We start from the raw sequence: 23,762 nt of genomic DNA, 5'->3' as shown, positions 1-23,762 counted from the left end.
ATTTAAAGCAAATACAAGAGGGCCTCCCCGGGGGCGCAGAGGTTGAGTGCTGGGTTGCAAGGCTGCCCTCAGCCTCTGCGGCGCCGGTTCAATCCCCAACTGCTCCCCGGCCACCGGAGGAGGGTCCCGCATGGTGAGCAGACCTCTCCTGCCGCCCGCTGCTCCCCTCAGCAGTGTACTTCGGTCCTTCTGCCTGCTCTGCTCCCTGCTCTGGCTCTGGTGAATTCTCTCACCCTCCCGCGCTTCTGACTGTACCCAGTGCTTGTATAAATAAATAAATAAATATTTTAAAAAAATAAGTATGAAAAGTTTAAAAAAATAAATAAATAAAAATAAAGCAAATACACAACAGAGGGACACATTAAATATACCACCCTGGGGATAAAATCAGCAAAATTCATACTGTGGGCAAAACTATAGGACAATCTGATTTCTTTAATGCAAGAAAAAAAGAGGGAGGGAAAAATGACAGATTTTAAGAGACCTAGGTCAATAAAACAGATTTATCTTATCTGGGTTCTGATTCATGAGCTGTTCAAAAATTTATTATATGCAGCAAAGAGAGGATATGAGAATGTTAAATGGCAGACCACATCTCCAAGCACAGGGTTTAGAAATACTACGCTTTTTTATAAAAAAGATGTGATAAGTTTTGTGGCTAGATTTATATTAACATGTAGACAGATGAAATTATGTCTGGATGCTTTAAAACAACTGAGGGGAATGGATTAGATGAAATTAAAAAATTAAAATTTTCCATGACTTAAAATTAAACTAGATGACAAATTCATGGAGCTCATATTAACCTGCTAACTTCTGTGTGTGCTTAAAATTATATTCAGTAAAAATTTTAAGTTATCTTATAATTTAATCAAAAAATTTATACTCTTACTTTATATAATACATAAATTTGAAAATTTAATAAAAATTTAAAATTAGATTTTAGAGTTAATATCTTACAAACAGGATATAAAACATTTTTATAGCAATTTTTTTTTTTTCATAGAAGAACTGGGGTGTAGGCCAGAGGTGTGAGGAATTGAGAGCATTCATCAAAAACAGAGTGGGGAACAGAACAAGCAGATGTACTGAAATACACTGCTAAGGGAAGCAGTGGGCAAGACAGGAGAGGTCTGCTGTGCCATATGTGGGTCAGCTCCATGGCCTCCCTGGCCGGGGATGGAACTCAACAGTGATAGTGCTGAGACTTAACCCCTGCGCCTCCAGGGTGGCCCCTGTACATTTTTTAAAGAATCAACTTTTGGATTTTTCTCTATTCTTTATTTCATTTATTTCAGTTCTAAAGTTGACTTTGGAGTAAGGAAGATGATTAAACCAATATAAAATTAAGTTAACCATATCACACTAAGTCTTATTAAGAAAGTAAAGCTGGGCCTCCCAGGTAGCACAAAAGGTTACATCTCAGCACTATCAAGCTATCAGCAGATCCTCCTGTTCTGCTTCCCACTCTGTCTCTGGTGAATCCTCTCACCGCCCCCCACCCCTGCCCTACACCTCAGCTCTTGTATGCAAGAATAAAATGAATCTTTAAAATGAAAACAAAGATGGGCAGTGCCACCAGATCCCCCACTTCAAGGAAATTCAAAGTGACCCAGCAATAAGCTCCCTCATTTTGTCATATATTCAAACTTATTACCCAAAGGCAACCTGGCCAGTTGTGGCCACAGAACAACTTTGCTATACCTTCCGGGAACTCCCCACAGACTTTGGCCAAGGTTCTGTTGGGCTTCCACCACAGTTCTTTTGTCTAATTCTTTGTCTTCCCTGTTCCTCTCCCACTACAGGTGTTGAAATCTCATAAATACCCTGCATTTCAAACATTCTCTTATCTCCTTCCAGAGGACATTCCAAGCAACAGCAATACAGATCCAGTATAAGAGCCTAGCTTTAAACTGAGTGGGACAAAGACACACAAAAGATTTTAACATAGCAAAGAGACTATTAAGTATATATTTTAGAATGATTACTCTGACAGTGGGAGATGTTTTAGAGTAAGAGCTGTCAGTCACTCAACCTGGCACAGAAAGGGCTTCCCGTCAAGAGTCTAATTTTCTTCTACTTCTTTGTTTTCCATGAACAATAAAAAGATTTAGTAACGTTAGATTTACACCTCCCATAAAAAAAATTTATTTATGCATACAAGAGCTGGGGTGCAGGCCGGAGGTGTGTGTGTGGGGGGGTGAGGGAGTGAGAGGATTTACCAAAGACAGAGCGGGGAGAAGAACAGGTGGATCCACTGAAATACACTGCTGAGGGGAGCAGTGGACGAGACAGGAGAGGTCTGCTGTGCCATAAGGGGTTAGCTCCCTGGCTGGGAATCAACCTTGTGCTGCTGATAGCTTCATAGTGCTGAGACTTAACCCTTTGCACCACCAGGGAGGCCCCATAAAGTAAATTTTAAAAAAAGTAAATAAATTAAAAAAAAAAAAAAGCAGACTAAAAAGAAATAATAATGTGTGGTCCACAGTACATATCTAACTAGTAGCTGCATGAAATTATCGGATCCCATTCTGACCAACTTGCTTTCAGAATTTATTCTAAGGAGTTAACCCAAGAGTAAGCTTTCAGTGGCAAGGTGGTCTTAGGCTTGGGTCTTGAAAAGAAGAATTCCAAGAAGAGCATTTAGAATTGGACTAAAGGAACCCTGAAACTCAGAATGAGGAGCCTGGAATTTTTTTTTTTTTTGTAGTAGAATTACTGAACATATTAAAGCAATCGACTTAAGCATGACACTTCATCAATGCAAAATCAAATGCACTAAATCCGTAACTATACAGACCAGTTGGTATTTCAATCTACCAAAGAAATAGTACTACATGAAAAGAAAATCCTGTAAGAACTAGATGATCCTAAGAATTGAGCTTCTGCATTAGAAAGCAGTTACCCAAGCTTTAATTTTTTTAGTACTCTATCCTACAACTTTACTAACACATACATGCAAGAAACAAGCTCATAACAGCACCATCAAAACAAAAACCAAATTCATGTAACCTAAAGGTTCAGCAATAGTTAAGTAAATTGTGATTATCCATATAATGATTTACTGTGCAACCTTAAATGAAGGCGCTTTTCTTGTTTGGATGACTTCCAAGATAAGACCGGTAAATTTAAAAAAAAAAAAAAAATCAAGATGAAGAACAGTATGAATCACATGCCACCCTATAAAAAGGGATAGGAAATATTTCTCTACTTTCTATATGCAAATATCTTTGCAGGAATAGGTAACAAACAACTAACAATCAGATGCCTGGGGACAGCAGACATGAATAGTTGGGGTAATCAGGTTGATATATTATCTATTTTAAAAATAAAATTAACCAGTGCTGCCAATGCCCAAGTAGAGAAGCGCAGGTCATCACTGAATCGGAAATATTTAAGGTGGATACAAACTGTTTCAGCAATGCAGACAATTCAGTGCATTGTTGTGGTTGATGGTGCAATTGGCAAAACATTTCTCTCAATATCCTATATGAAAACAAATTTCCACCTGAGTATGTACCAACTGTTTTGACAACTATTGGAGGACAATAGGAATGGAGAGACACATACTTTTTTTGGAGACTGTAGCACAAGAGGATTATGATAGATTACAATCACTGAGTTATCCACAAAAATGTACTTCTAGTCTGTTCACCAGTGGTGTCTTCACCCTCATTTGAAAATGTGAAAGAAAAGTGGGTGCCTGAGATATAACTCACGAGATCTGTTCTTTCTTGTTGGACCTAAACGGATCTCAGAGATAACTGCTCTAGTGTTGGGAAACTTGCCAAGAACAAACAGAAGCTATGACTCCTGAGACTGTTAAAAAGCTGGCCTGTGACCTGAAGGCTGTCAAGTAAGTGGAGTGTTCTGTGTTCACAAAGAAAGGTATCAAGTAATACAGGCTGCCCTGGAGCCTCCAGAACTGAAAAAGAACCACAGGCATGTGTTGCTATGAACATCTCTCCAGAGTTCTTTTTCCACAGCTGATACTGGCATCATATTAAAAGCAATGTTTGAATCAAACTAAATATTAAAAATTTAAAAATCAAACTATTAAAATCAAACTATTAAAATCAAAATATTAAAAATTTAAAAATCAAACTTTGCTTTTGGGACATGATATTGTCCCAAAAGCAAAGAGAAAAAGGGCTCCCATAGAAACACTCTCAATTCTTAGATTTACTTCAAATACTTAGGCCCCTGTTTTATTCACAAGTTTGTATTTGTGTATGAACTACCTTATATAGAAACTATAATTTATACTGTAGAGAAAGGTGAATTTGCATTTTTTAAATTCTTGTGACAGGAAACGTGCTCTATTTAATTTTATTTAATCCTAACAAGATGTCAGGTAAATTTTAACTGTTTCTAGTCTATTACCACATAAAGAATATGATGTTCAGAAAAGTTCAAAAATTATAGTAATTTACATATCCTAATTCTAAGTATAAAACTATAATGTATAAAAATGTATACTGCATTTCTAATGTATAAAAACAGGGAGTGAGTATTACCACTACAAGTATAGCATTTAAGTTGGAATAAAATACTCTACAAGTAAAACCTACACTTGAGAAAAATAATCTTAAAATACGGAAAGGAAAGGATTTGAATAGACGTAAGTGCACAGAACGATGCTGAACATTAATTGTAAATCAAAATGACATTAACAGTTCACACCCACTAGAATGACTAAAACTAAAAGCAAAATGTGATGATGAGCATCAACTGAGAATGACAAGAAAATGGAATCCTCGTATGCTGCTCACAGAAATGAAAAGTGATACAGAGATTTGAAAAACAGTCTGCCATTCTTCAGAAATTTAAAGACAAATCTACCATGAGCCAGCAATTCCATTCCTTGGTATATACCCAAGAAATCTCAAAACATCCACACAAAAACCTATAAATAAATACTGTCAGTCACACTATTTTAGTAGCCAAAAAGTACAAACAAACCTAACTATCCATCAACTGATAAACAAATTGTGGAATGAATAATCAAACTCAGTCAAAAATGAACAAATTACTCATACATGCTCTCAACATAGCCGAAGTTGGAAACATCATAGGAAGTAAAAAGCAGACACAGAAGACCACACATGGTATGATTCTATTTATATGAAAATTCCAGAAAGACAAATCCATACCAGCAGAAACTAGATTAGTGTTGCCAGGAGAGCAACTGCTAGTGGATCCAGGTGTTTCTTTTTGGGGTGATAAATGCATGCTGAATTTCGATGGTGGTGGTTGAACAATTAGTGAAGCTACTACAAATTACCAAATATTACACTTCAGAGAGACACATTTTATGGTCTGCAAGGTATATTTCATTTTTTTTAAACAGAAAAGGGGAAAAAAATGGGACTAGACCAAAACAAGATCCTGTTTCATAATTTTTTTTAAAGATTTATTTATTTATGCATACAAGAGCTGGGGTACAGGCCAGAGATGCAGGGGGTGAGAGGATTCACCAGAGACAGAGTGGGGAACAGAACAGGCAGACTGAATGAAACACACTACTGTTGAGCGATCAGCGGGCGAGACACGAGAAGTCTGCTGCGCCATGTGGGCAGCTCCCTGGCTGGCCGGGGATTGAACTCGTGCTACAGAGGCTGCAGATAGCTTGATAGGTTGCATCTTAACCCGTTGCACCACCAGGGAGGCCCCTGTTTCATAATTTTTATAGAAAAATAGAAATCTCTGAATCGCAAAAAAGGTGGAATGGAGTCTATTCTCTTCTATATAAAGGAGAAAATATTTGAAATGGGGGGGGTGGGGGTGGAGTTACTTTTCATGCAACATACTTGTGTAAATTTCCAGTTTTCTTTCCACTACATAATCAGTCCTTTAATGTTATTTTTCTTCTACCAGTTTACTTACATGCTGTATTTCCTGCTGGCTGGCTCGGTAGTTTTTCTTGGTTAAATTGTCCACCAGGTAGCTGATTTGAGACAAGGCCAGCGAGAGCGAGTCAAGATTCATTGCTGGTTGGGGCGGAAGCAGGCGGCCGAGCCCGGCGCAAAATCACCATTATTCCCCTTTAGTCACCTCAGAGGCAGGTTAATGCTTTCTTTGTAATTAGCCTATATCTGCTGTCTGTACAATGTCTTCAGTTCTTCTGTACCAGGGGTCTTAATCTGTTCTGAAACATGGCACCTGTTTAAAACAAAAAGATTCAGAATTTTAAATATAAATTTTTATTACAGAAATGGGAATAAAATAACCTTCCATATCGCTCTCTTAGTACTAAAACACCACTGATGACTTCATCTACAACATATTTATTTACAAGACTTCATTTATTCACTTTATTCTTTATGTACTGCTTCAAAATCAGATAGTTTGGAATTAAAGTTTGTAAGGTAGTATGTATGTTTAAGAGTCTGAATGGCTGTCTGAAAAGCAGGTTAGGACTCTAGGACCCAAATTCACTGCTACATTGTAAAAGCTGTTTACTTGGAAAATTTAGAAAAGTACGTTCAAGGCAGCAATTGTATAGCTAAAATGATGGCCTAATTCCTTCCACCAACTGAGGCAGAATTGTCTTCATCCAAATAAGGTTATACGTGCCTTTGTTCTTATGAATTCACCAAACACCAATGTTGAAACATGAAATTCTTTGAATGGTAAGCTTATCTGTATCTTCATGTTCTGAAGTTGTTCCTAATTTCCTTAGGATCGGAAGTTACCTTATAAAGTATAGAAAGCTTATGAAGATTAAAAGTTGGTAAAGGGCATTTAAACCTTTTAACAATTTCTTAATGTAGAAAGACCACATTATTTTGTTCTGTTTTGTTCAAAGCAAAGGTTCTACCTATGCTATCCCTCCACTTTCCTAAAATTGAGAGAGACAGAGAGAGAGAAGCTTGGGAATGCCCCCAGATATTTTTTTAACTTATTCTAAAGTAATAACACATGAAGAGTTAAAGATAAGTGATGCTTCTATATGTAACTAAACTTGCCTCCAATGAATTCAGAGCCAAGTTGTTTCTTTCATGTATGGTTATAGTATATATTTCTATATCAAATCAACCAAAAAATCCAAGTTGAGGACACAGTGTAATGAGGGAAAAAGTAAACAGAGACTTTCCAGACTGTTAACAGCATCATCTGGTATAATCTTTTCTGAAAGTCAAACCGGCAGTACCAAAAAATGTTGTTTATTGCGTTACCCTTGAACCAATAATTCACTGTTAAGACTATTTCTCCAGATATATTGTCACAAGAACAAAAAGGAAACATATCTTCACTGAAGTATTGCTTAAAGAAAAGATAACTTGGGCCTCCCCAGTGGCGCAGCGGTTGAACACTGGGTTGCGAAGCTTCCCGCAGCCTCTGCAGCGCCGGTTCGATCCCCGGCTGCTCCCCGGCCACCAGAGGAGGGTCCCACATGGCGAGCAGACCTCTCCTGCCGCCCGCTGCTCCCCTCAGCAGTGTACTTCGTCACTCTGCCTGCTCTGCTCTCCTCTCTGGCTCTAGTGAATTCTCTCTCATTCTCCCACGCTTCTGACTATACCCAGTGCTTGTATAAATAAATAAATAAATAAATAAATCTTTAAAAAATAAAGAAAAGATAACTTTAAATTATAGTACAGTAGGTTCTCAACTTCTCAACTTCAAATGTTGATGAGGGGAAAAACAATTCCTGACCACTGACTGTGTGGAGTTTGCCACTCTCCCCATGTGCTAGGGTTTTCTTCCTGTATTGTTTTCCTCCCACATCCCAAAGTCTAAGTTCACCGGTGTCTAGATTGTCTCAGTATGACTAGGTGCAGGTGTGTGAGAATGCCCTGCAATGGAATGGCACCCTCCGCAAGGTTGGTTACTGCCTAGCACCCTGAGCTGCCAGGACTAGGTTCAGTCACCTCTGAGGCCTTGACCTGGAATAAACAGGTCAGAAAATAAAACTTCACAAAGCATACCATAAACATGCAAATGCACAAAAAAATGAATGCAGTAAGGCAAATCCATATCTGTTATTGTTTTTGAACTACATGGTGGTAGGAGATGTTTCTTACAATTTTCACTTAGCAAATATTTATTCCTTGATTTAATCATGTAGCAATGAGTGATAATGCTGCACTGTGTACTCCTGATGTCGTAAATATAAAACAGAGTAAAAGGGATGACATGAGAAATAAAACTAGAATTTTTAAAGGTGTGATAATGAACAGAGGTGTAGATAAGATACTGGAAGAACTCTTGGTCTACCAACAACTGTACAAAGAACCAATAATATTGAAAAAATTACCATTTGAGCTACAAGTGTAATACCTTAGCTGCTACAAAATTAACTCAGAATAGAAACAGCATAATGGAAAACATGAGAAGACTTTTGAACATCTGGATGGGGGACAAACATCAGCATGAATGCTCCATGTTTGCTAATGGTCATACAAATGAAAATTTTAAGTTTATTTGAAGACATAAAGAAAACCAGAGTTCCAGTGCTGCAGTGAAAAATTCACAGAAAGATGGCTTGAACATTTTAAGAATCATTCACAATTGCATAACCCATAAACAATTAAGTATCCAAGTGCCAACAAAGAAATCACAGTTGCATGCCCAGATACACAACACAGGCAAAATTTTAACATAGATGAAAAGTCTTTTTTGGACATGCCAAACAAACTACATTGCCAAAGAAAGAACATCGGGATTCAAGGCTGCCAAACCCTGTATGACTTTCCTAGTTGGTGATAATTCTTCAGGAGATCTGAAACTCAAGCCAGTGACTACTTATTCTGCAACACCAAGAGTTATGAAAGGTTACGCTAGATCTCACCTTCCTGTTATTTGACAGTCAAAAAAGGTATGGATCACCAGAAAAGTTTACTTCGTATTTCTGCCCAGCTGTCAAACATTTTTATTGGACTAAAAACCCTGAAAAAACTTGGCTCCTTCTGGACAATGCTCCAAGTTTCCCACCTAACCTGAATGACCTAACAGATGTTTAAGTTAATTTTCTGCCTTGCAACACAAACAGCTTGATTCAACCTACCAATCAGAGTGTTGCTGCAATATTCAAAGCCTATTAGCAAATGATTATGTTCTTAGATATGAAATTAAACCCACTGTAAGAGAATTTTGCCATGGTAAACCTATCACGGACGCTATTGACAATTTCAGTGCAGGAAATGAAAAACCCTCCATGAATCTTGTCTGGAGTAAAACCTATAGAAAATAAATTTGCAGACCTTGAGCAGCCCTTAGAAAAAGTTCACCAGGAAGAAGATTGTTAGGTTGGCACCACAGGCTGGATATAATGAAATATATGAAGATGTAAAGGAGTTACTTGAAACACATGGTGAAAAATTATCTAATGAGAATTTTGTGTAGGTGCAAAAATCACAAAGGAGGAAGCTGATGAAACAGGAGGGTGCAGAACCACCATAAACTTGAACAACTAAAGACTTATCTGAAGCTTTCCTGCTGTTAGATCCAGTCATAGTCATTTTCACCCAAAAAAGATGAACAAAGAAAAGTTCAGAAGCAAACAAGATAATGAGCGCATAACAATGTTACAAGGAGTTTTACAAACCAATGAATAAACATGCACAACAAACGATGGACATGGTTTTTAAAACCCCAGTTAATCACAGAGCCTGAGCAGTTGTGACAGAACCACCATCAATATCACTCCACTGCAACCTCAGGCAACACCAGGCCCCTGAAGGTCTTGAAACACTCTCATCCTCACCTGTGACAATGACCATGCTGCCTCTTCACTCCTCGACAACAGGACCCAGACTCACCTTTGCCCATCACCAGTGATGAAGATCAAGTCTCCCTCTCTATGCCACCCAGTAGCACTACTGACTGCCATTATTCACCAGCTCACCAAAAATCGGGTAGTTATGCTTGCTTTTATTAATCTTCTTACATGTATATATAGTTCACATTTACTTCAATGTTTATGGGAAGTATTTTGAGGTCCTGTTTGGTTATGTTTTTGAAATGAGAAATATGCCAAAGTGACTCTTGTTCATCTCAGTTAAATCTATAGTAGAATGGTTATTTCCATCTGTAGATGAAATGATCTTGCTTAATGCCAGAGTTATTACTACAATGATAATCATATTGTATAAAAGTATCAAATCAGTATGTTGTACACCTTAAATTTACACAACATTGTATATCAATTATTTCTCAATAAACAAACCAAAAAAGAAATGCCTCCGAAAAAACAATACCCCCAAAGCAATGAGCCCATCAAAGTCCTGGGTCTTGGTTTTCGAATAATAAAAAGAACCAAAGCTCCTTAGAGAAACAAGAAGTCAAGGAGACTGGGGTGGGGGAGGGGGGAATACAAAGTGAGTTGGGGTCATCCTGTGACAAGGAGGAGACATTCAAAATTCTTAGGGAAATGTATCAGGAGAACATAAGAACCAATTAAAGAGGTTCTCATTAACTTTGAGTTAATTGGACCTATGATCAATGTTTGTATAATTCGCCCCAAAAGCAGTATCATTTAGAAATGCTTAAGGGAGGCATGATACTATTTTTTTTTCTAATTTTTTTTAAAGATTTATCTATTCATGCATACAAGCACTGGGGTATAGGCCAGAAGGTGTGGGGGGTGAGAGGATTCATCAGCGACAGAGTGAGGAAAAGAACAGGCGGATCGACTGAAATACACTGCTGAGGGGAGCAGTGGGCGAGACAGGAGAAGTCTGCTGCTCCACGTGGGTCACGGCCCTGATGGGGGATCAAACTCTGCTGCAGTGGTGGCGAATAGCTTCCTAGCACTGCGCCTTAACCCCTCCCTTGCGCCACCAGGGAGGCCCAATATGGTATTTAACTACTGCCACTCCAACTTCTTTATCACAAACATTTTTGAATGCAAGCCAAAGTTTACTATGTGCAGCCACAACTTTCTTTCCACACATTCTAAGTTCTTCATATATGTGCACATGAAAAAAAATTTCAACAGTTAAGCATTCTGCATAAACAGAAGATTAAGTGATAAAGTGTTCTTTAATATGCAGTTCCAGTAAAATACTACGGGTAAGTGCTTTATAATAAATCACAGTGCAAAAAAACTGTAATACAATGAGTAAGAATCCCCTGAATCAAAGACTACAAAGACAAGATACATCTTTTACAGAAAGGTACTAATAAATTTTAAGTTTGGAAAAAAATATGCTTTGTTATGCCCCTAACTTGTATATAAATGGATTCAAGTCAAGGATCACCATTGCCTGAAACTAGGTGGAAAGAGGTTGAAACATTTGGACAGTATTACCCAACACATTACCTATTAATTATAAGGGAAAAAAATGCCCTTTAACGATAGTGATATGGCAGTCACCAACTCAACCAAGTGTAAGACTGACTATCCAACATGACTCAACTGATATGTTGCAATATGAATGAAGTATATCACTTTGAAGTGTTCTTGCCAAAAATGTTTAATGCAAACCTATCTATACCTCTACACCTATCCATTCAAAGGAAATGAGTTAAAAAAAAAACGAGTTTACACATGAGGAACATAACAGACAAAATCAAGTATTGGAAAATTTTACCAATGGCCTGCTGGGCTCATCTAAAGGTCAGCAGGAAGAGGAAGGGGCGGGGAGTAGGCCTTTTCTAAATTACAAAGCTCAAATGCAAATGGATAATATAATATGGGCCTCCACGGTGGCACAGCAGGTTGAGCCCCATGCTGTGAAGCTGTCTGCAGTCTCTGCAGTGCCGGTTTGATTCCCAGCAGGCCAGGGAGATTCCCACAAGGCGCAGCAGCCCTCTCCTGTCTCACCCTCTGCTCCCCTCAGCAGTGTATTTCAATCTGCCTGTTCTGTTCCCCACTCTGTCTCTGGTGAATCCTCTCACTCCCCATACCTCTGGCCTATACCCCAGTTCTTGTATACATAAATAAATCTTTTTAAAAATAAAATAAAGTTGGCTGGATATTATTAAATTATTTCATATTCTTAAGCATGGTGTGGTTGTGCAATGAAATCTAAATTAGTAAGAGATGCAGCCTGAAGCATTTGGGATCAAATAATGGAGAAAACAAGTATGGCAAAATGTTGGATCTAAAAGTTATGTGGCTGTTCACCATACTATTTATTTTTTGTATATGTGAAATTTTTCTTTTATTAAGTGGGATTAGAAGGCATGTATTACTTTTATCATTTAAAGCAAAGATTACAGCTATAGTGTAACATTTCCAAAAACTGACATTTCACTCAATTTTATTTTCATTTTTGAGTAAATTTTACAAATGAAAGTTCAAGTCCTAGCAATTTTTAAAATACAAAGTCATAGCACTAGCAACTATATATTACATAAGTCTAAATGACCTTGAACAAGTAACCCCTAAGCTTTACCTTATACCATCTGTAATATAAGGACTCAACTAATCACAGCTTTCCCAACTTCACTGTTAAAAGTCCAGAAATGGATCTTTTAAACCCACAAGGCAGCCTCAAGTTATTCCAGGAACAATTCAAACCATTCTGTTCTGATAAAATCAGGTGAATCAGTATATTACAAATATTACTCTACCACTGCAACATTTTTTAAGTGCTGGAAGAAAAGATACTGCCCATCTAAAGCGAACTGCTGGAGAAGTTTACACACCAAAGAGAATAACCAGGTTGACCAAGATGTTACTGGCCACAATGTTGATATGGAAAAGTTGAGTGGTGGGTTCTTGACAGAAACAACCAAAACTCATTTTTTCCAGATGCCCCAGTTTTCTCCCTGGTTTCAAAAGGGAGAGCTCACTATTCTGTGTGAGAGTTTATGACCAATTAAGCAGCAATGTAAAATATTCATCCTGATATTTACTATCCCTCCAAGAGGCAGAAATTATATTTCCCCAATCTATTTCTCCAAAATACTGGTTCATATATTAAAATCTTCATTATAATTACTGTGTGTGTGTATATATATAGTAGGATAACTTATGCAAGTGTAATAACAAATACTTAAACAGAACTGTTGTAAACATTTTACTTATTTTATTTTACTTCAGATTTATTTCTATGTAGAAGAATTGGGGTGTAGGCCAGAGGTGGCGGGGTGGTGAGAGGATTCACCAGAGACAGAATGGGGAGCAAAACAGGCAGATTTACTGAAATACACTGAGAGGAGCAGCAGGCGAGACAGGAGAGGTCTGCCGCACCACATGTGGGTAGCTGCCTGGCTGGGGGTCAAACGCAGGCCATAGCAGTGACAACACTGAGACTTAACCTCCAAGGCCACCAAGAAAGCCCCTACATATTTTATTTGTACCTGATAACTCTGGCAGCTCTTTCTGTCCACTTGTGTCAGTGCAAGCGTCCTTTCCTTTCCCTTTTTATAATAAACCTGCCCTTTTGGATATAATCAACAAACCCGGTAACTCTTTGAGGAAGAAAAACTTTACAAAGGAGCTTAACCTGAAGTTAGTGTTAGAATTTTAAAGGCACAGGGCCTCCCCTGGTGGCACAGGCGGTTGAGTGCAGCGCTGTGAAGCTGTCCACAGCCTCTGCAGCACAAGTTCAATCCCCGCTGGCCGGCCTGGGTCCCACATGGCGCAGCAGACCTCTTCTGTCGTGGCCGCTGCTCCCCTCAGCAGTGTATTTCGTCAGTCTGTCTGTTCTGTTCCCCACTCTGTCTTTGGTGAATCCTCTCACCCTCCTACACATCTGGCCTGTACCCCAGTTCTTGTATAAAGAAAGAAATAAATCTTTTAAAAAAAATTTTTAAAGGCACAGTAACTTATAAACTTTGTGTTACAGCTTTAAAATCAGATTTTTAAAAGCCCCAACAACTGTTTTAATACCACTGCTATTACTATCTCCAAACTTGTAGAAAATGATAAGAGTTTTAAGCACCTATACCGCAATTGCTGCACAAAATACTGAGGAGATATTTAATTCATTCCTTTCATTTAAAAATGACCAGTGATTTGGGGCCTCCCTTGTGGCTCAAGGGGTTAAATCTCAGTACTATATGCTATGGGCAGCCACTGCAGTTCAATCTGCAAGTTCAATCTGCAGCCAGGGGGCAGACCCACATGGTGCAGCAGACCTCTCCTGTCTCACCTGCTGCTCCCCCCTGCAGCGTATTTTAGTCAATGCGCCTGTTCTGCTCCCCACTCTGTCTCTGGTGAATCCTCTCACCACCATCCCACACACACACCTCTGGCCTGTACCCCAGCTCTTGCATGCATAAATAAACAAATCTTTAAAAAAATAAGTAGCAAAAAGACTGGAAATCAGCTACTGGAGAGAAAAGGAAAACTACAGAACTGCATTCTATGTTTATGACTCTACAGAAAGAGTATCTAGAAGGATAAAATTAACTATATCTGAAAAGTTTCACTGACAAGAGCAGAGAAAGGAATGATTGAAATAGAAAAGTAACTTTCAAAAACATATTAGGTAATCAATAAAGTTTTACATATTCCAAGATTCTCAACAAAAAATCTCAATCTATGGAGGCCATTCACTTCATTCACTGTGCAGGAAGTTTTAACACAGAAGGCTTGAGACTCTTAACCTTAGGAAGGCTGCCAGGTTGGCCCTTGGCTGGTGTCTAAGAACTTGGATTTGGGGAAAATCCCCACTTCTAGAATAAGAGTGGCTCACTGTGCCTAACTGACCCCAAAACATGGTTTATGTCAAGTACCTGCTTTCCTTCAGTCTAAAATTGGTATGTGGTCAGAGGGTACATACATATTAAACCTTGGGCACTGATTCTTTGATGAGTTTCCCTGCCAAGCACCATTTTACATTTCATAATTCCATGCTGGAGGAATTAAGTGTGTCTTAAGTGACTCCACTGGAATAGGACTCCCAGTTTCCTCTGGACTTTACCCTATATACATTCTCCTTTTGTCAATTTTGTTTTGCATTCTTTTGCTGTATTAAATCATAGGCTTGAGTACAACAATATGTTGGGTTCCAACATGGAGTCCTCCCAGTAACCCCAGAGATGGTAGTCTCAGGGACCGACGACACACCCTAATAGTCAGGATGAAATGTCTTCTGAAGGTAATTGGGACCCAATTTGTGGATTTCTGCTCTATTATATGCAGAATCCATTTCAGAATTTTGGACTTTATCTAAAGACAATCCTGGAAGCTCTCTGAATTGGCTTGGGTATGTTTTAGGCACTAGAGTAGCAGAGACCGGCTAGATGCTCATCAAATCTGTTTCCATGTTTTAGTTAAACAATGAGACTATACTTCTCAGCCTCTCTTGGACAGGTGTGGCAAAGAAACTAGTTCAACTCAATGAAATGTAGACCAAAAAATGATACCAGCCACTTCCAGGCCTTGTACATTAAACCTCCCAGTCATAAGCCGCTAGTTCTTTCACCATCTGCCAGCTGAAGAGGACCCTCAAGACTTAGAGGAAGCTGGGACCACAAGATGCAAAGCCGTCTGCATAGAAGGCAACCTAATAAACACTCCAGGAAAGCTATCTCAGTATTAGTGTCTCTTCTGTTAAGTCACTGGTACTTCGCAGTTTGTCTGTTACACTAGCCTGCTGTGCTGAAGAGAGGACATGATCCAACAACAACAACAAAAAAATTAAAATTACTTAGTGTGAAAAACTGAGAAAGAAAATGAGTCATAAGGAAATTAAGAATATCAGAGGAAAAGGGAAATGAATGCATTCAAGAGGAAACTGCAAGGACTTTTGAAACTGCATGAAAAATAAGGAAGTCAAGGAAAAGGAAGAGCCAAACACCCATGTCCAGACTAGGCACATGGGTTCCACTTCTGACATGAAACAACTGAGAAAGAGGAAGTTTAAACGGCAGGACAGAAAATGAGGAATTCAATTTAGGACACGTCTGGAGTGAGGGATACAGATGAAATCTACTGACAGGTGGATTTACAGTCTGGGGACATAACAAGCACAGGCTGCAAATACAGAACTGGGAGTCATCAACATGGAAGCAGAAGGACTGTGTAATGAGAATAAGAGTCCAGAGGGCTCTAAGAAGCTTAATATATTAAAGTAAGTAGAAAAAGAAACCAAAAATAGGAAATGAAGGAAAGTGGAGAGGGGGGAGAAACTTAAGAGTGCAGAGCATCAGAAACCATGAAGCATTTTCTACTTAGTGAAACATAAGAATGGACAATGTCCCCAAGAGATATCTAAGGACAAATCTTGGGAAATAGCCATTGTGGTAGCCATACGCTAAAATAACCCCCAGGTCTGGGCCTCCCTGGTGGCGCAAGTGGTTAAGACACAACCTAGGAAGCTATCCGCAACCACTGTGGCATGAGTTTGATCCCCGGCAGGCCAGGGAGACCCACATGGCTCAGCAGACCTCTCCTGACTCGCCAGCTGCTCCCCTCAGCAGTATACTTTGGTCAATCTGCCTGTTCTGCTCCCCCACTCTGTCTCTGGTGAATCCTCTCACCACCACCACCCCCCACACACACACCTCTGGTCTGTACCCCAGCTCTTGTATAAATAAATAAATCTTTTATGAAAAATAAATAAAATAACCCCGATGAGCCTTGCCTGATATTTACAGTTATATAATTCCCTCCTCATAATGCAGGCTGGCCCTTAAATGTGGCTTCGAAAGAATAAAGTAGTAAGTCATTCTCAGGATTAAATTACAAAAAGGCTGATTTCTCTTTATCTCTCTGGGTCTGTGCCTGGAAGGAAGCAAGTTACAATGCTGTGAGCAACCCTATGAAGAGTGCACATGTGCAAGGGCTCATGACTTCTAACCAACAGCCAGCAAGGATTTGAAGCCTATCAACTGTCCCGTGAGTGAGTCGGTAAGATCTCCCCACCTTCTAGTCTTGAGATGAGTGTAGCCTGTGGTCATAGCTGTATTGCAACTTTGTAAAACACTGAGGCAAAAGCACCTAGTTAAGCTGTGGCTGTGAAATAGTAAGAGGAAGAAAGTTTTAAACAGCTAAATTTGGATATAATTTGTTAAACAGGAATTGATTAACGAATATATTCACTGTCTATAGAAACCACAGGAAAGAGAAGGAGATTTTAAAAGACAGTTATAATTGGGAGTGTATAGAAAAGACCAAGAAATTATTATAAATTATCAGAATTATCAACTATGAGATCAGTAAAGACCTTCAAGAGAGGCAAGTTAGTCCTTACTGAAAGGGAGGCCAAAACTCCTTAAAGGGGACAAAAAAGCTTCAGATAATAAGACCAAAACATCTCATGCAAACCTCAACCTCAGCCCTTCTAAAACTTCCCAACCACATCTATGGGCTGATCTGATCTACCTCCCCCTCCCCTTCAGCAAGCATGATGCACTATAAAATTTAATCACACTGCTCAATATAGTTTCATGTATATCTTCCTTTTCATCAGTTTCCAAGGACATACCTCAGGTTTCTTCCTATCTCTTCCTTACCACAAGTCCCAACCAAATAACCCGTTTTGTAGACCCTGAAAACTTCCAGAACCTTGGTAAGTCCAATATCAATATTCAATTTCTAGGTTCTTTTTTTTTTTTTTAAAGATTTATTTATTTATTTATTTATTCAAGCACCAGGTACAGTCAGAAGCATGGGAAGGTGAGAGAATTCACCAGAGCCACTGCGGGGAACAGAACAGGCAGACTGATGAAACACACTGCTGAGGGGAGCAGTGGGCAAGACAGGAGAGGTCTGCCGCACCATGTGGGACCCTCGCCAGCGGCTGGGGATCGAACCAGTACTGCAGAGGCTACGGGCAGCTTCGCAGCCCAGCGCTCAACCGCTGTGCCACCAGGGGAGGCCCCAATTTCTAAGTTCTTAAAATAGAATTTGACTAGAATTTTACTGGCTAGAATTTTTAATAGAAAACAAAAAGTAGTCAAAGTTCAGGAAATTTCTTCCACCTTCAACTTTCCATAATCTCATTTCAAGTGGTTTTGTCTTTAACTGTAATAGTATTTGTCAAATAAAATCTCCAAAAGCATCCTGAAATGTCTAAGAGCAGGAGAGCCACTGACAGTCAATTAGAATTAGAGATTCAATAAACATTGTGCAAGGAAAGACAGCACTAGTAGCAAAGAACTATCCTTCCCAAATGCCAGCAGTGCTCTCGCTGAGAAAATACTGATAGGAAAAAGAAATAGAAAGAAAGTTGGGCATCCCCGGTGGCGCAGCGGTTGAGCGCTGGGTTGCAAAGCTGCCCGCGGCCTCTGCAGCGCTGGTTCCATCCCCGGCTGCTCCCCGGCCACTGGAGGAGGGTCCCACATGGCGCGCAGACCTCTCCTGCTGCCCGCTGCTCCCCTCAGCAGTGTACTTCGGTCCTTCTGCCTGCTCTGCTCCCCGCTCTGGTGAATTCTCTCACCCTCCCGCGCTCTGACTATACCTACTACTTGTATAAATAAATAAATAAATCTTTAAAAAAAAAGGTCAAAAAAAGAAAACAGTAAATTTAAAGGAAAAGGTGAAGAAGGTAGGACTAGACCCTATAGGTGATGAAAGGACTTTCTTTTGCTTTTACTGAAGACAAATGGAGAATCAAAAACTTTTAAAAATCTCTCTAGATAATGAATCAAGAATAATCTGGAGGGGGCCTCCCTGGTGGTGCAGGAGGTTGAGCACCACACTGTGAAGCTGTCCGCAGCCTCTGCAGCGCGGGTTCGATCGGGGCCAGCCAGGCAAGAATCCCACATGGTGTGGCAGACCTCTCTGTCTTGCCTGCTGCTCCCCTCAGCAGTGTATTTCAGTCAGTCTGCCTGTTCTGTTCCCCGCTCTGTCTCCAGTGAATTCTCTCGCCCTCCCGTGCATCTGGCCTGTACCCCGGTTCTTGTATAAAAATAAATCTTTAAAAACAAAAAAAGAATAAGCTGTAAGCAAGTAAAAGTAGAGGCAGCATAAATAATAGTACACTAGGAGACAATTAGTCACTGAAACCCAAACAGAGGAGTCTACAAAGCTATATACAAATGTTTCAAAATTAGGTTGAGTAATTTATAATGCCAAAATGTCTGTGGTTGCCAAAGTCCTTAAAGGGTTACTAACTGGAGATAACTGACAATTCAAAATTAAATACTTTCACGCAATTGTTTTTATTTTATGTTTGGACAAACACCTTTAACTTCTATAAACTTTGGTATAGTTTCTGTTTGAAAAAGGAACCTTCTTCAAATATCCTTACCGTAACAGTGGGTATACACAAGGTACGTACATCTGTCTCCATTACCCAAGGAAAGAGTGAAAACACAACCATAAATAATCCAAAACATGGCCTATCCCCAAATCATGTATTAATGGGCTTAAAAAGTTCTAGTGTGAAACTTTTTTTTTTAAAGATTTCTTTCTTTATGCATACAAGAGCTGGGGTACAGGCCAGAAGTGTGGAGAGGATTCACCAGAGACAGAGTGGGGAACAGAACAGGCAAATTGACCAAAATACACTGCTGAGGGTAGCATCGGGCGAGTCAGTAGAGGTCTGCTGCGCCATGTGGGTTGCTCCCTGGCTGGCCAGGGGATCGAACTCAGTGCTGCAGAGGCTGCGGAAGCTTCATAGGTTGCATCTTAACCCCTTATGCCACCAGGGAGGCCCCCTACTGTAAAACTTTTTAAGAACTCACTAAGGGGGTCTCCCTAGTGGCCTAGGGGATAAGTCTCAGCATTATCACTCCTACTGCGTGACTTCAACCCACAGCCAGTGAGCTGACCCACATATGACGCAGCAGACTCTCCTGTCTCACCCACTGCTCCCCTCAGCAATATATTTCAGTAAATCCACCTGTTCCCCTCCCCACTCTGTTCCGGGTGAATCCTCTCGCCCTCCCGCACCTGTGGCCCATACCTCAGTTCTTCTACACAGAAATAAATAAATCTAAAAAAAAAAAATTAAAAAAAACTCAGTAAGGGATAAGGTAATATTCAATAGCATAATGGTTGACAGGTTGTAAATTGATTTGAAATGAAATCTTTGCCAAGGATAAAAATAAATTAATCAAGAGTTGACTTGCTTTATAGGTGTTATCACTGTCACTTTAAACAAGCAATTTTACTCAGTGCAATTGAGCCTTAATACTTTTTTTTTCCCCCTGAGGGAGTTAATACTAACTTTTAAAAGAACATTTAATAGCTTTGTGTGCCTATCTTCAGTACTTCACAAGAATTAATCCAATCCACACATCAACACAATTCAAAGTACTATTAGCAAATAAATCCCCCCCCCTTTTTTTTAGTGGGACCCTCGCCGGTGGCCAGGGATCGAACTAGCGCTGCAGAGGTTGCGGGCAGCCTCGCAGCCCAGTGCTCAACCGCTGTGCCACCAGGGGAGGCCCTAAATCCCTTATTTTAAAAATTGAAAAACTGAAGAGAGCCAGAAAGGCATGCTTATTCCAAAACTGAATAGGAACCTAGTTCTTAATTTATAATCAAATGAGGATTCAGGTCCACCTTCCTAGTAGCATTTACAAATTTTTAAAGCTACACATGTAATACACTTAAGACTACTAAACAACAGAGCAGACAATACCCTTCTTGAAGCAATTTAATTTTTTTAAAGATTTATTTTATTTATACATACAAGAGCTGGGGTATAGGCCAGAGGTGTGCATGGGTAAGAGGATTCACCAGAGACAGAATGGGGAGCAGAACAGGCGCGTGTACTGAAATACACTGCTGAGCGGAACAGAGGTGAGACAGGAGAAGTCTGCTGCACCTTGGGGATCAAACTCATGCTGCAGTGGTTGCTGACAGCTTCATAGTGCTGACAGCATCATAGTGCCATCAGGGAGGCCTGCTACTTAATTTTAAAAATATAACTATACCAAGAAACAATTAACTCAAGTATCTGCCTGAGTTCAATTTACATTGCTGAAGAGTATCTTAAAACTCAAGCCCCTCCATCCTTTTTGACACTTCAACAGAATGCTAGTTTATTGCACTGAGGTTGAGTAATTTTTTGCCAGACTAAGTTTAACATCCTTACACTAAGGAAATGAAAAACCCAAATCTGTCTTGTCCTCCAAAAAAACTACTAGGGAAAACCTGTATTTGCTTTGGTCATAACTAAGAAAATCTTACCAAAATAAAACTTTATTAGTAGTTTTTCAAACACATGCATGCCAAGTCATTATGTTGTACATCTTAACTTGTACAGTACTGTATATCAATTATATAGCAAAACTGATGGGGGGGGAAGGTTAGGAGTAGAGAAATAATCTCCCTAGTTAATTCAAGGAATTGCCAACATGTACACTGATTAATTCTACAGAATTTATAGTGTCATGATGATCTAAATAAAATCCAATCCATGAAATGAAATCCTGAACTATAAAATGAACCTTTGGAGATTTTAATGAATAACTAACTTCCCATCTTTCTCTCTTTTTTTTAATGATCAAATCCGTAAATTTTTCTTGTATCAAGCTCAAGAAGTATAGAATTAATTTTAAGCTAGAATAGGAAAACCTGGCTTGACCTTTTAACTAGGGAAGACCTCACTTTCCTGGGCTTCAATGTCCTGAAGGATAATACTGTAATTCTGTATGACTAGGCTTCAAAGTTTAACCATCTAAAAGATGGGCCTCCCTGGTGGCGCAAGGGGTTAAGCACCACACTATGAAGCAATCCGCAGCCTCTGCAGCACTGAGTTCGATCCCCAGCCCACCAGGTAGAAACCCACATGGCGCAGCAGACCTCTCCTGTCTCGCCCGCTGCTCCCCTCGGCAGTGTATTTCAGTCAGACTGCCTGTTCTGTTCCCCACTCTGTCTCTGGTGGATCCTCTCACCACCACCACCTCCCCCCGCCCCCCACATCTCTGGCCTGTACCCCAGCTCTTATATGCATAAATAAATAAATCTTTAAAAAAATAAAATAAACAAACATCTAAAAGATGTCAACAAAATTCTAAGTATATAGCTCCAAGAAAAGCAGTCTGTGCCTCAAAGAACAAAATCCAGGGTACTGTTTCCAAGAATGCTATGTCCTATAAATCTACCCAAGTGTAACAAATGAAGCCTTATTCAATTACAATTTGGGGCAACTGCATATTTATTTGGGGGGGAGGGGAGGTTACCTGCTATAAAATGAGATAAAAATTTAAAAATAAAAAAACTTACAAGGCAGTGAGAGCTGGCCAAGAGGAATTTAAGAAATCAATTCTATTTAAGGATACCAATTTTATACAGTGAATCTGAGCTTAAACTGGAATGATAGATAATATTTTGATAGATCCAAACAATGATATTCCAGATAAAAGGGGCAAACACGTATTTGAGAACCAGTGAGCCTTTGTGACTATACTAGGTCCTCAGGTAAGTTTAAATGTTCTTGTTTGAACACTAATTCCTGACTGGTGCCACTGTGTGGAATTTGCACATTCTCCTCAAGTCTGTGTGGTGGCCTGGTTTCCTCCCACATTCCAAAGATGTGCATATTAGGTTCATTGCGTGTCTAAATCGTCCCAGTATGAGTGAGTGTGTGAGTGCCCTCCAATGGAACTGCATTCTGGCTAGAAATGCTGGTTCCTGTTCTAAATCCTCAACTGCTGAGTTGCTGGGATAGGCTCTGGGAACCCAAGACCCTGAACTAGGAAACAAGTGGGTTGGGAAATGAATGAAACAGTACAAATAATTGCTTAATATTGGAAGTGTGTTTGGTCTTTCTTTCAAAGTTTGGTGATGTTCTTGTGAATACACCATAGGAAGCTGACTCTTGTTGTTTATATCAACTAGCCTGTGACAAAATTAATTTCATTATATGTCAAAGTTGCAGCTTCCAAGAACCAATCAAAGATAGTAAGTGAGGACTTACTGTATAGCCTACAACAGCAATATGCCACCACAGGTATCAAGGATCAACACTTTATACAGCTCCAGGAAAACACTTGAAGGACTTTTAAGCAAAGGATGGCTATCTTCAAATCAACAATTTAGAAGGCAATTTGGCAGTAAAGAAAGCATTAACTGTATTCCTAGAATCTTTTACAATTAGAACGTATTCAGATATTACTTATGTAATAAAGAAACCCAACACAGTACATCTCCCCCCCCCCCCATCCACGAATGTTCCTATTTGGCAGATTATTTTTTTGGCTCTGAAAACGCTACTACCATTAATTAATATAAAAAAAATTTTTGAGCGTTCCCAGACCCAGAAAATCACCTACCATGGTAATCCTACCCAACAGGACTATTCTAATCTCAACGTAGTGGGGAAAATGTGTAAACAAATGAGGAAAAGATACTGGAGATTAGCTAGACACTGCAAAAAAAGATAAAGGAAACAAAGCAGTACTATTCTTACGATGGGACTACATAAAAATTTAAAAGTAACATTGCATTTTAAGACTAGGAGCTATAAATTCAAGGTGACAAATTTTCCAAATATTTATCTGAAAGGGAAATGCTGAGCTATTAATATGAAGCTTAAAAACAGTAAGACAGTATCTTTCATTCCACTTTAACTTCATATAATTAGTCCATCACACAGGAAAAAAAAAAACCTTTCCTGTAGAATAACATCTCGTTCAACATTTTAGGAATACCCAGCTAACAACTGTCAACAAAATTCACCAAGACTTTTTATACTGAAGGTTTGCAATGAGTTTTCTAGCATTAAGGACAGAAATGTGTTTCTTAAATCTACACTCCCAAAGGTTGCACGCTTTCCCCTTCAAATCTCAACACACAGGTTCAGGTTAAGTCCATTCTTTGAATTACTGACTTTTCAAATAATGCATTTCAATGAATAATTTGTTTTGTTGCTTTGCTACATTCTTACAAATTTATGAGTGAAAAGTACATTAAAAAAACTTTTGTGGATATGGAGTGCAAAGGGCTTTTGATCCCATTTTAGCTT

At 39.3% G+C, this 23,762-nt stretch overlaps 1 protein-coding gene across 5 annotated transcripts in view; it reads right to left on the bottom strand.

The window, feature by feature from the left end:
- Positions 1-5,988, bottom strand: part of CNOT1 (CCR4-NOT transcription complex subunit 1) — a gene marked incomplete at both ends in the record, with an annotated part of 68,488 nt that extends 62,500 nt beyond the window's left edge. For all 5 annotated transcript variants that reach the window (XM_084256661.1, XM_084256662.1, XM_084256664.1 and 2 more), the window contains one exon: positions 5,887-5,988. In XM_084256661.1, coding sequence (XP_084112787.1) covers positions 5,887-5,988 — 102 coding nt within the window. The remainder of the gene's footprint in view (positions 1-5,886) is intronic.
- Positions 5,989-23,762: the final 17,774 nt, after the last annotated feature.

Source organism: Talpa europaea (assembly GCF_964194135.1).
Source record: "Talpa europaea genome assembly, chromosome: 16".
Lineage (NCBI taxonomy): Eukaryota > Metazoa > Chordata > Mammalia > Eulipotyphla > Talpidae > Talpa > Talpa europaea.
Note: the sequence above shows the minus strand (reverse complement) of the source record. Positions and strands in the feature narration are given on the sequence as shown.